Source organism: Caenorhabditis remanei, chromosome X (assembly GCF_010183535.1).
Source record: "Caenorhabditis remanei strain PX506 chromosome X, whole genome shotgun sequence".
NCBI classification, from domain to species: domain Eukaryota; kingdom Metazoa; phylum Nematoda; class Chromadorea; order Rhabditida; family Rhabditidae; genus Caenorhabditis; species Caenorhabditis remanei.
Genome location: NC_071333.1, coordinates 18,118,864 through 18,130,659, shown reverse-complemented (window position 1 = coordinate 18,130,659; position 11,796 = coordinate 18,118,864). Strand labels below are relative to the sequence as shown.

Genomic DNA, 11,796 nt, shown 5'->3' with positions numbered 1-11,796 from the left:
AAGGTGAACACGACATTTCCATCCAAGCAGAGACGAATGGCTCGGAGAATTTCATCAGGTGCCGGCATGCCGATTGCGAGAAATGTTACCAACATGAATTTGCCTTTCTATTTATTTCTCCTTCCCTATCCTTCCGTATGTTGTCGTCAAAGGGTCATTAATCTTTTCTAGATGTGTCTGAACTCCCCACCGTGAGCATCTCACTATTTCCTTTCCTCTTTTTTTTCTTTTTCCTAATTCAAATTTTGAAAGATAGAGGTGATCAGATATTCTTCTGTACGTATTTCATTAATTGTTATCATATTTCGAACCGATCGATCTAAATTGTTTCTAACCGAATCACACTAAGAACACCTTTCTTTTTTTTCTTCTCATCCGTTTTCCGCGTGAATCGTATTCAATACAGTTTTTTGTATCAAACTATTTCTGAAAATCTATTTTCTCTTCCCAAGTTATGCTCATTTCAGCCGATGACCAGCGAACTCTCGACCTTCGGATTCTTGTGTGAATTGAATGATGAAACCGTAAAGGCATGTTGTCAATATATACAATTTGAAACATTAGTGAATAATTTCCAGATTTATACAATTGAGCGTGGAATCATCGAATTGAAAAATACTGGAGATTTAAAGCTCGGCGCCTGGTACGATATTTGGGAAAACGTAAGTTTTTGTTATGGTTCAATCGAACGTACATTCTTTGGAGCAATCAGAGATGAAATTTACATTTTCAGGAGCTTGAGCCACGGACCATGTACGAAAACAAAAGATGCGAAGTGTGGGAGCATAATGGAGAAGTATTCGCTCAAGTATTGGCAATCGGACCCAACAGTTTCTTTCTCGATAAGGATATCTCTCAAAAGTATAAGTATGCTGTCTGGTCTCCATTATTGAAATTTCTCGACGATGGATATAATCTATTCAAAGATAAAATTAGAGGAGATGATGTTGTTGAGGTTGGTTTTTCAGTGTTGAAGCGAAAGGGTCTGAAACGCAATTTTTTTAAAGAAGAGATAATAAGAAAATAATATATTAAAAAATAGTTATTAGCATCATTTAACAGTTCAACTCATAGGCTCAAGTAAATGATTTTCCAGATTGTTGTCAAGTATGCTCCATGGAAAAACGGCAACTTCAAAATCGTAGAACTCATTGAAGAGGCACCATTCGAAGGCTCTTCATACTGTCGGCTTCCAGTAAGAAATCAACACATTAAAATCTCCTTCCAAACATAAATTTTCTTAACTTTCAGCCATGGACCCTTGAACAAATGGGAAGAAAATTGCCGGAGGCCCTTGTGCCAAAGCTGGATTCCCTCGTAAGTTGAAGCATTCTTCGGAGAGTTGCCAATTCTTGAAATTTTAGTGTATCAACCAGTTTAAAAACATCCAACCACAGGACGTCCACGTGGGTGTCTGCATAAAAGCGGAAGCCTGGAATCCTGCGTTTCCACAAAGAGTTAAACCGAAAGATGGAGTTAATTTTAAGTGCTCCTATCTGTTCACTCCTACATTAGGACTCGTCCGTTGGGTCATACAAGACTTTAAGACTACGGAACCAACAGCATCGCATCCAGCTGTGTATAATGTGAACAGTGATATGATCGAAATTGGCAAACGTGTTCGTTGAATGGAGAAATGTTTCATGAAATACTAAAAATGCAATACTTTTAGACTGGAAAGTGGGTCTCTTTCAACTTGTGTGAAGAAAACAAATACAGAAAGAGTGGCGGTCCAATAAGTAAACCAGCGCTGATCAGAGCAACGGCTGTAAATGTGAAGGAGGTTTCACATGTTCCAAGAGTGACACGTGTTGTTGGTGGAGAAGCTGAGGTAAGCAAATAACGAGACCACCCTCCGGACAGTACTTTCAGATCGAAGCAAGCTTCCTCTTCGACCAAAAAATGTTTGAATCGGAAGAAAACAGTCTGATCAAGGATTGGAGCCTTAGACGTGAAAGTCTCAGAACAGACACTCATTTCTGGGACACTGATTTGGGAAAGGTCGAAGTGTTTGCAAAAATCTCAGAGACTATCATCGAAGTGCGTATTTGATGAAGATCTGTTGATTGAATTTATTTAGTTATAGTTCCCGTCAGAAAATCTATCACAAAAACAATAATTTCAGACCATAGAGACTCACCGTCAAAATCTAGAACCTCAGGAGGCCGAGAAGCTGCAAAAAGAAGCAATCGTCGTCTCCGTTACCGCTGTGGTTCACAACAACTTCATGAAAAACTTCAAGACTTATCCAAAAAATGGAATCTTTTTTGCCAAGGAAGTCGACACAATTTGCTATCTCAACGGAGGAAGAATCATCTATCAAAAATAAGAATTTCAGTGATTCTCGATTTCCTTTTTTTCTCTCTCACAGTTTTTCATCCATGATATTTTAACACTATCAAAGACTCATTCTTTTTATCTCGATTGTCGGCTGAAAGGCAGTATTATATTGTTTCTTTCTTTGAATGTATTTCCGATGATAACATGAGTTTTTTGATGTGGTTTTTCTCTAAATTTTTTCTCACGTTCTCATTGATTCTTGTTTAATATTATCTATTGATATTTATGTTTTCTTCCTGAAATAGAAATTATTTTTGCTTCTGAATTATGTTGGTTTTTCAATGTTGATATCAATAAAATATGAGAGAGTCTAAAAATACAAAACTCCTTTCAAACATAAATTTTCTCAATTTTCAGACATGGACCGTAGAATTCATGGGCAACCATAAAATAATCTGCTTACCTAAAACGATAAACCGGTGAAAGAAAAGGTTGTGAAACATTCAAAAGCCCGAATGTTTTCAGTGTGTCATGAAAGGTAGAATACCATCATCAAATGATGTCTCGGTGGAACTTTACATCAAAGCATCATACGGAAACGTGATTTTCCGTCAAGAAGAGGATCCACTAAATATTGTTCGTACTTTTTCAATCTGGTTGTTAGACTCACTCGATGGATGTCAAGGGAGTCGCCAGGAAAAATATGTTTTCTCTTACAGTGCCACAGATTTTTCTGCCCATGAAAAACACATTCCGTAAGTCATATACAAAAAACTTGTGAATATTGGTTATCTCCGATTCCATCGTCTAATGAAAAACCATTTGGGCTCGTGGGAATAGATCACTACGGATCGCTTTAATTTTCCTCCAGATCTGCTGATGATCGGTTCATAGTAATTTTCAGTACCCTCCGGTCGGGCACTATAACTTGCACGAACATTACACAATGGCACAATAAGTGAACTTGACCTCACAATCAATCGAATTCGCAACAGAATCGAGAGTGTTGACAGTTACCTGTTCCCCATCAGGCATCTGTCCCACTCCAAAGCAATTTACATTTTGTATTGAGTAAATTACTATAATTCACTCAATCATAATTGCGTTCTTCGCTTTTTTTAATTAACCTCTTCTCTTTCGGTATCTTTTCTTCCATTGTAAGCGGAAGAAAAAAATTACAATTCAAATCGCCGCCAAGGATGTCTGTCTGCGTCCCCGCTACAGTTCAAAGGTGCACATCATTTCCAACATTGGTTGGTCCCGTCATGACACGCGGGAAACGACTGTGACCGTACTCGACCGACACCCAAGCTTGGCCAAAATCCCAATAAATCATTCGTTGAATGACTCTCTTGTTTATACTCGGAGAATCTGTTGTCGAGTTTTTGGCGGTTGTCCCTCGGTGCTACTCTCCTCTTCCTCCACATTTAGTGCATCTGACGTGGTTTTATGGTGTGCGGAGGAGATATCGGTGAATATCGATTTCTCCGTCGACTCCAGCGAATCAGTCGGTTTTGCTCAAAGTTTGTCCAAAATCAATTTCTTCGATTTTTTGAACGACTTTAACGTGTTTTTCCTTGAAAAATTAGTGTTTTACTTCGCAAGTGTCAAATTCGGGGTTTTCAAAGATTTTTTTGACTTTTGCGCGTCTTTGGCGCCCTCGTTTGAAAAATATAGCAAGCGCGCTTTATTGAGACTCGGCAATTTTAGGCCGTTTTTCAACAGTGTGCGAATTTCCTACCGATTTCTCGTTACTTTTTTTGGGATGTGTGATAGATTGCGTCATCTTGTTTTTTGCATTTGATAGTTTTCTGACCGTATTTTCAGTGGGATTCATGTCAAGATTCGAAATAAGGTGAACACGGCATTTCAAATAGACACAAATGGCTCGGAAAATTCCCTCGGGTGGTGCCGACATGCCGATAGCGAGACACGTTATCAATATGAATTTGCGTGTTGTTTGTTGTCTTCTCTAAATATTTTCAACCATTTAGAGTCCAACTACAACATGTTTCTCACATCGACGCAGTTGACCTGCATTTCAGTAAAGGGGTAACCTGCATGCATCGGAACGCTACCAGAATTCAAATATTATTTTCTCTCTCTCCGTCCCGCTTGCTCTCTCTTCCTGCCTCCCTATCCTCCCGACTAAACCTTTCTTTCTCTCGTTTATTTCTGTTGCCATCAAAATGTCATTTATCTTATCTAGATGTGTCTGAACTCCTAACAGCGTAAATCTCCCTGTTTTTCTTCTTTTCTTTCTTTTTTCTAACTCAAAGTTTGAAAGAGAGAAGTAATCAGAAATTCCTCTGTCCTTATGTCATGAATTGTTATCAAATTTCTTACCGATCAATCTAAATTGTTTCTAAAAGAGAATTCTTTTTTTCTTTCTTTTTTCAAAGTTTCCAAACTGCGGGTTATCCTTTTCACCCATTCCCGCGTAAATCGCATTCAATACAGTTTTCCTGTATCAAAATTATGCGTATTTCAGCCGATGACCACCGAACTCCAAACCTTCGGATTCTTGGTTGAATTAAACGATGAAACCGTAAAGGTATGTTGTCAATACATACAATTTAAATCATTAGTAGATAATTTTCAGATTTATACAATTGAGCGTGGAATCATCGAAATGAAAAATACTGGAGATTTAGAACTCGGCGTCTGGTACGATATTTGGGAAAACGTAAGTTTCTATTATGGTTCAATCGAACGTACATTCTTTGGAGCAATCAGAGATGAAACTTACATTCTCAGGAGCTTGAGCCACGGACCATATACGAAAACAAAAGATGTGAACTGTGGGTGGAGAATGGTGAAGTATTCGCTCAAATATTGGCGATTGGACCCAACAGTTTCTTTCTCGATAAGGATATCTCTCAAAAGTATAAGTATGCTGTCTGGAATCCATTCTTGAAATTTCTTGACGATGGAGACAATCTCTTCAAAGATAAAATTAGAGGAGATGATGTTGTTGAGGTTGGTTTTGAAATCAAAAGAGTATCAAAAAGTCAGAAACCCTTTTTTTTAAACAAGGAGGTAATAGGAAAATAATATAGTTCAGCACATTGGTTCATATAAATGACTGTTCAGATTGTTGTCAAGTATGCTCCATGGAAAAACGGCAACTTCAAAATCGTTCAACTCATCGTAGAGGCACCATTCGAAGGCTCTTCATACTGTCGGCTTCCAGTAAGAAATCATCAAATTAAAATCTCCTTCCAAACATAAATTTTCTTAACTTTCAGCCGTGGACCCTTGAGCAAATGGCAAGAAAATTGCCGGAGGCTCTAATGCCAAAGCCGAATTCACTCGTAAGTTGAACTATTCTCCGGAGTGTTACCAATTCTTATATTTTAGTGTGTCGACCAGTTCAGAAAAATCAATCTAACGGACATCCATGTGGGAGTCTGCATCAAAGCGGAAGCTTTGAATCCTGCGTGTCCTAAGGATGTTAAACCGAGCCAAGGAGTTAGACCGACGTGCTCCTATCTGTTCACTCCTACCTTAGGACTCGTCCGTTGGGTCATCACAAACTTAAAGCCTACGGGACTAACAACATCAAAGCCAGCTGAGTATAATGTGAAGAGTGACATGATGGAAGTCGACAAACGCGTTAGTCTCATGGAGAAATGTTTCATGAAATACTAAAAATGCAATACTTTCAGACTGGAAAGTGGTACTCTTTCTACATGGCGGATGCAGACAAGAACGCAAGGATGGCAAAGCGTAAAGAAAAGAGCGAAGATAAGAGCACCGGCGCTGATGAAAAAAAAGTTCGTGCGCTGATCAGAGGATCGGCTAGAAATGTGAAAGAGGTGAACAATGTTCACAAAGCGACTTGTGTCGTTGGTGGAGAAGTAGAGGTAAGCAAATAACATGAACCATCATCCGGACAGTTCTTCTTTTTCAGATCGAAGCGAGCTTCCTCTTTAACGCAAACATGTTTGAATCGGAAGAGAGCAGTCTGCTCAAGGATTGGAATCTCAGACGTGAGGGGCTCAGCACAGACTCCCATTTCTGGGATACTGATTTGGGAAGAGTCGAAGTGTATCCACAGATCTCAGAGACTATCATTAAGGTACGTAATCAAAAAAGATCACTAGATAGAAATTATTTAGTTATAGTTCCCGTCAGAAAACCGATCTCAAAAACAAACATTTCAGCACATAGAGAGTCACCGTCAAAAGCTGGAACCTCAGGAGGCCGAGAAGCTGGAAAAAGAAGCAATCGTCGTCTCTGTTACCGCTGTGGTTCACAGGAACTTCATGAAAAACTTCGAGAACTATCCAAAGCATGGAATCTTTCTTGCCAAGAAAGTAGACACAATTTGCTATCTTGTTGGAGGAAGAATTATTTATCAAGATCAAGAATAAGAATTTTATCAACGATTCTCAATTTCTACTTTTTCCTTCTTTCCATCCATGATATTTCAACTCTACCCAAGCCTCATTCTCTTCATCTCAATTACCCACTCAGTAGCAGTATTGTATTGTTTTTTTCTTCAAATGTATTTGCCATGATAAGATAAGTTATTTTTTGTGGTTTTGCTTTAAATTTTTTCACTCGTTCTCATTAATTCTTGTTTGATATTTGATTTTTCGAATGTTGATGTTTTCTTCATGAAATATGAATTGTTTTTACCTCTGAAACGTGTTGGTTCTCAGTTTAAAAATACTCGGTGACTCTCCGCGTCTTTTCACCTTAACTGGTGCCCTTTTATAAAAGTGAGACCACACTCTGTACCTCCGTGGTCCAAACGCGATTTTTCGGCATCCAAAATGTAGAACGTTCTAGATTCTTATGTGTTTTTTTATCTAAAAATCATATTTAGCCGCTGATAATTTTATTCATAAGTTATTCATTACTAGAATAACTGAACTTGCCATTTGCGTGTAGTTTCCAAAAATCTCAGTGCATTGTTCCGTATCCATGAAACTACTATCCTCGAATTAAATTGAAACTTTCCTATTTCAAACAATGAGCACCGAAATCACATCCTTCGGATTCTTGTGTGAATTGAATAATAAAACCGTAAAGGTATGTTGTTCATACATATTTTTCCAGATCTATACAATTGAGCATGGAAATGTCGAATTGAACTAACATTGGTTGTTTTGTAGTTTTTCCCTTTTTGAATAGGACAAACCAGTGCAATTTTGCAATATAACAATTTCCAGTAAGATAAAATGAAAATCCCCAGGAACAACACATTCCGTGAGTCATATACAAAAAACTTGAGTCTAATTGCAATAAATTTTTGAGATATAAATGAAAATAGTGTTTTGATGTTTTGAAAACGTTTTAATCATATCAATTGTTGTGTTAAAATGATTCATTCAATATGAAAGACATGAAAAATTTAAAAATGTTTTGTGCCGTCCAAAACAGATGAACGTCACACAAGTTCACCATAAACAACATCACACGGATGCACATATCAGACATGTATTAAATCTCTGACTTCAAGAGCCAGACAGAAAGTTTGAGCATGAACAAAAGGAGTTCTAAATTCCGAGAACAGAATGATTCATGTCAGGTGGATAAAGAGAGCGTCACAGTTTTGAAAATATGTTCTTTGTTTTTATTTTTTTATAACCTGACGGAAATATCAAAATCCCCGGAAATTCAACATCCAATGAATATCGTTCAGCGCCGATTCCCCGTCTAATGAGAAATCGTGAATTACTTGTAACATAATACAATATAAACAACTCGAATGTGAAAAAAAAAACCTCGCCAAAAATGAGAATAAAGAAATAAAAGAGAAGGTGGAAAAAAGGGAAAAAAGGGAAAAACAAACAAAATAAGAAATTCACACCCACAGAGTTGACGACGTCTCGTTATTGTCTCGCTCTTCCTTCTCGTCTTTATAAATTATACATGACGCGTTTCTCGTTAGACTGGTTACAATAAGTGGTGGTCTTTGGCAGGATAGTGTTCGACTCCGTTCACGTGGCACGATTGCTGGCTCCTCTTCAAGGCGACGCATGGAAACTGACAAGTGGCGGGAGGAAGAGACTTTGGACAGGAGGTTACGGTCGAAAACGAAGAGTGTCAAGTAGAATGCGTTGAATGTGAACTGGAATTATTTTATTTCAAATTTGATATAGACCGTCCTGCTCAACAGTTTTTTTTGTTTAGCCTTTCCATTTCTTTCTCTTTCTCACTCTCTTGCTCTCTACGTCGCGTCGCTAATCTATTTCAGGAAAAACTAAAAGAAGCCTTTCATCGTAAGCCCTAATAAGCCCTAATTATGTATGCAACCAAGAAAAAAAAAAAGACTCACTCTTGCCAAATATAATCCCTTGAAGATTTGAAATAAGGTGAACACGACATTTCCATCCAAGTAGAGACGAATGGCTCGGAGAATTCCATCTGGTGCCGACATGCCGATCGCGAGAAATGTTACCAACATAAATTTGCGTGTTGTCTGTTGTCTTCTCTGAAAATTTTCGAGTTTTTAAAAATAAAGTCAACAAAAAAAACCTTTTCTGTATCTTCATCTAATTTATGGAACACCACTTGAAGTAATGGGTCCGATTGTTGTCTTGTTGGACGGAAGCACAGTACCAAAAGGTCCAACGCAAGAACGAATGAGACTGGTACCAAAGTTGATATGAAAACATCCACACTACTGTACAAAGTAGAATAATCCTAAAAATTTTTATATTTTTAGTCAATTATCAAGCTTTTCTGACTTACATCAATAGCCAGAGTGCATTGATAGTTCTCCTGCTTTACTGCTACCAAGAGGTACATATTTGTGATAATCGCAACAATGAAACATGGGACAACCATGTGCCAGGGACTCCTCCACACTGTTGTATAATGCATAGCTTGAAAAACGGCCAGGTACCGTAATCCCGACATGAACAGCCAGCAGTACATACTGTAGGTGTAGCAACATCGGAGAGTGAATTCCACAATCTGAAATGTTTGAATATCGTATTGAACATCACATCATACGTGAATCATCACCGTAAAATGTTTTTTTCAACCGGAAACAGACTCATCACCATGAACTTGTGTGTATCCTTTATGATTCAACTAGAGTTGAGAACTAATAATCCTATGATGTGTATTTTTTCTCTAGATTATGAGTTCCTCAAAAAATTGGAACAGAAGCCATTGGAGATTACTGAACATTAATTTGGTAGTGAGCAATAGTAACGAGTCTGGGAACAAGAGATTGGGGATGGGATTTAGGATTGAGGAGTTCAGTTGAACGTCTTAAGTCAGGTCATCCCTTATTAGGAAAATAAGAGTGGTATGGAAATACGTATGTTGTATAATATAAATATCTATTTTTGGTTAAGGAAAGACGAAACATCAAACTTCATGCGGACGTATCAAGTTATCCCACCGGAATCGAAACATTTATAAGATATTTATATTCACATGCGTGATCTACTTTATGGAAACCAGAGGTTACTTTGCTTTATATGATATCATACCTACCTTGCACAGTATATGTGCAGTTTCCTCATTGGCTGCTACCGGTAGAAGATAAGTGAGCATTTCAACACCGGATAAAACAAGATTAACGGCATCACAAAGTGCCATTGACAATAAATATAGACCCGTTCCATTTAAAAACTGAAACAAAAATCTTATTAGTCAAAACTGAAACAAAAAGAAAGTTAATTACCTGATCTTTATCTGACCTGTAGAATTTTTTCATACGGCTCACAACATAGATGTTTAGGCCTAATCCAATGAATATAATACAGAAATATAAAGTTTGAATAATAGTACCCACTGCATCTTCACCAGCAGGCCAAATTTGTGTGCAGTGCTTCATAGCGAATAAGAATAAAAGAATGAAAGTGTTCTGCTCGCACCTCCTCACAGGACAGGACACTCGCACGAAAGGAATAATCGATCCTCTATCTGGATTCTTTTTTCTTTTTTGCAGAGATTAGTTTATTAGCATGTAGGAAGAAGGATTAACTCTTGTCGACTCGACGCATCCAACACGAAGGATTTCGAAGATATTGGTTTCTCTCCTCTCATTATGCAGAATAAATCTCTTGGTGTAGAAAAAAAGAGAAGATTATTAGGAAATAAGAGAGTATCGAAGAATGCTGTATCTCATGGAGAAGATGATTTGATAACCAGATAACCAGGTGATAGGAGACAAGTTCTAGAAAGAAAGTGTTGAAGGTGGTAGACTGGAAAGCGGGAGCATGTTAACCAGATAAATCTATCTTACTTCAACGATTTCTGTTCTTTGGATCGCACAGCTGACTAGGACAGAAACGAACTCTCACGCAGGTGTCGGGATATCTGGAAATTAGATTTTATTTGATGGGCCAAATGGTTGACTCTTAAGCTTTCAACAAGGTGAGGCGGAATCAAAAATCTTTTTTTTTTGAGCAGAACCTACTACCGAAAGTACTACCGAAAGTCAAACTGACTCCGGAAAAAGGTGTTTTTTGCAGAGGTGCAAGAATAATACGGAAACTGCCATATTTGGGTGAGCGAGAAGCGGATATCCTCAATTATATTCTTGTGAAGCACGCGGTGTTTTTTTGAAAAAATGAAGTTTATGGAAGTGTATATGAACGTTTTGTGACTACGAAGGGTAATCTATTAATAAAGAAAAATTAAACAAATTGTAGGTTGGCGGAAGCGGATTCTTTTTTTCTTACAAAAAGTTCTGAACACAATAAGAAAAAACAACAAAAACGTGTTTTATCCGAAAAAATATACATACAACAGTAATTAGTTCCATTCTGAAGGTTCATGCTTCTTATGAGTCAGTGTCATGTGGTTTTTATATACTTCCGTAAAAATTGTCCTTTTTAACCAGTACTAGGTGAATCACCGGACTAACATGATAAGAGATCAGAAAACTGTTTGACGGAGTATGGCACTTTGAAACGTTGAAAAATCTGAAAAAAGGAACAAATTGGATATCTGTATTGTTCTGAATTGCTTAAAATTGATATTAAAACCGCTTTTATCTGAACAGATTTTTTTGGCCACCCATACATTGACTACGGTATCCCAGACAGACAATAATATTATGTTGTACTTTTTATTGTTGTTTTTATAACTTTCATTCTCTCATGATTTGTTCCCAGATACCTGAAATATCACTACTCATTTATATTTTCATTTAATCATACTTGATATCTCTCTGTAATATCGTATTAAAACAAAACTTTTCATAAAAATGCTTTATTACCAAGAATAATAATAAGACAATATATAATTTTTCAATATATTTATAACATTTTAACACACTACATGCGATTATTGTTCACTAAATCATTTCATTAACTTATTTCAGAAAAGAAACCTATATGCTTGAATTCATCCTGATGAAATCCTAAATTTTTGTTAATTGACAGTGTTCATGAAAGATGAGCGGTATTTGAAGATTATAATAGAATGAATTAAGGGCAAGGGGTTCTTAATATTACAGTTTTACCAGATGCCGAAATTGAGAAAAAGTTAATAGAAACATTTCAAAAAAAAATAAAGAAGAAAAAAGCGAAGCTCATATGG

The 11,796-nt window shown here is 37.1% G+C and overlaps 3 protein-coding genes across 3 annotated transcripts; 2 read left to right on the top strand and 1 right to left on the bottom strand.

The window, feature by feature from the left end:
* Positions 1–470: 470 nt before the first annotated feature.
* On the top strand, positions 471–2,329 carry GCK72_025664 (uncharacterized protein; the record flags this gene model as incomplete). Its single annotated transcript, XM_053736437.1, has 8 exons — positions 471–524; positions 579–662; positions 734–955; positions 1,097–1,195; positions 1,252–1,317; positions 1,365–1,619; positions 1,673–1,831; positions 2,126–2,329. 8 exons carry the CDS (start codon positions 471–473, stop codon positions 2,327–2,329), a joined length of 1,143 nt encoding a protein of 380 aa, XP_053580003.1.
* A 2,445-nt stretch (positions 2,330–4,774) lies between these two features.
* Positions 4,775–6,656, top strand: GCK72_025663 (uncharacterized protein; the record flags this gene model as incomplete). Its single annotated transcript, XM_003106282.2, has 9 exons — positions 4,775–4,834; positions 4,883–4,966; positions 5,038–5,259; positions 5,374–5,472; positions 5,529–5,594; positions 5,641–5,895; positions 5,949–6,146; positions 6,194–6,361; positions 6,447–6,656. The coding sequence occupies 9 exons, from the start codon at positions 4,775–4,777 to the stop codon at positions 6,654–6,656; spliced, it is 1,362 nt and encodes a 453-aa protein (XP_003106330.2).
* A 1,439-nt stretch (positions 6,657–8,095) lies between these two features.
* GCK72_025662 (uncharacterized protein) lies at positions 8,096–9,846 on the bottom strand (the record flags this gene model as incomplete). The annotated part of the gene is made up of 5 exons (XM_003106127.2): positions 8,096–8,362; positions 8,570–8,725; positions 8,770–8,937; positions 8,986–9,210; positions 9,742–9,846. The coding sequence occupies 5 exons, from the start codon at positions 9,844–9,846 to the stop codon at positions 8,096–8,098; spliced, it is 921 nt and encodes a 306-aa protein (XP_003106175.2).
* Between the last annotated feature and the right edge of the window lie 1,950 nt (positions 9,847–11,796).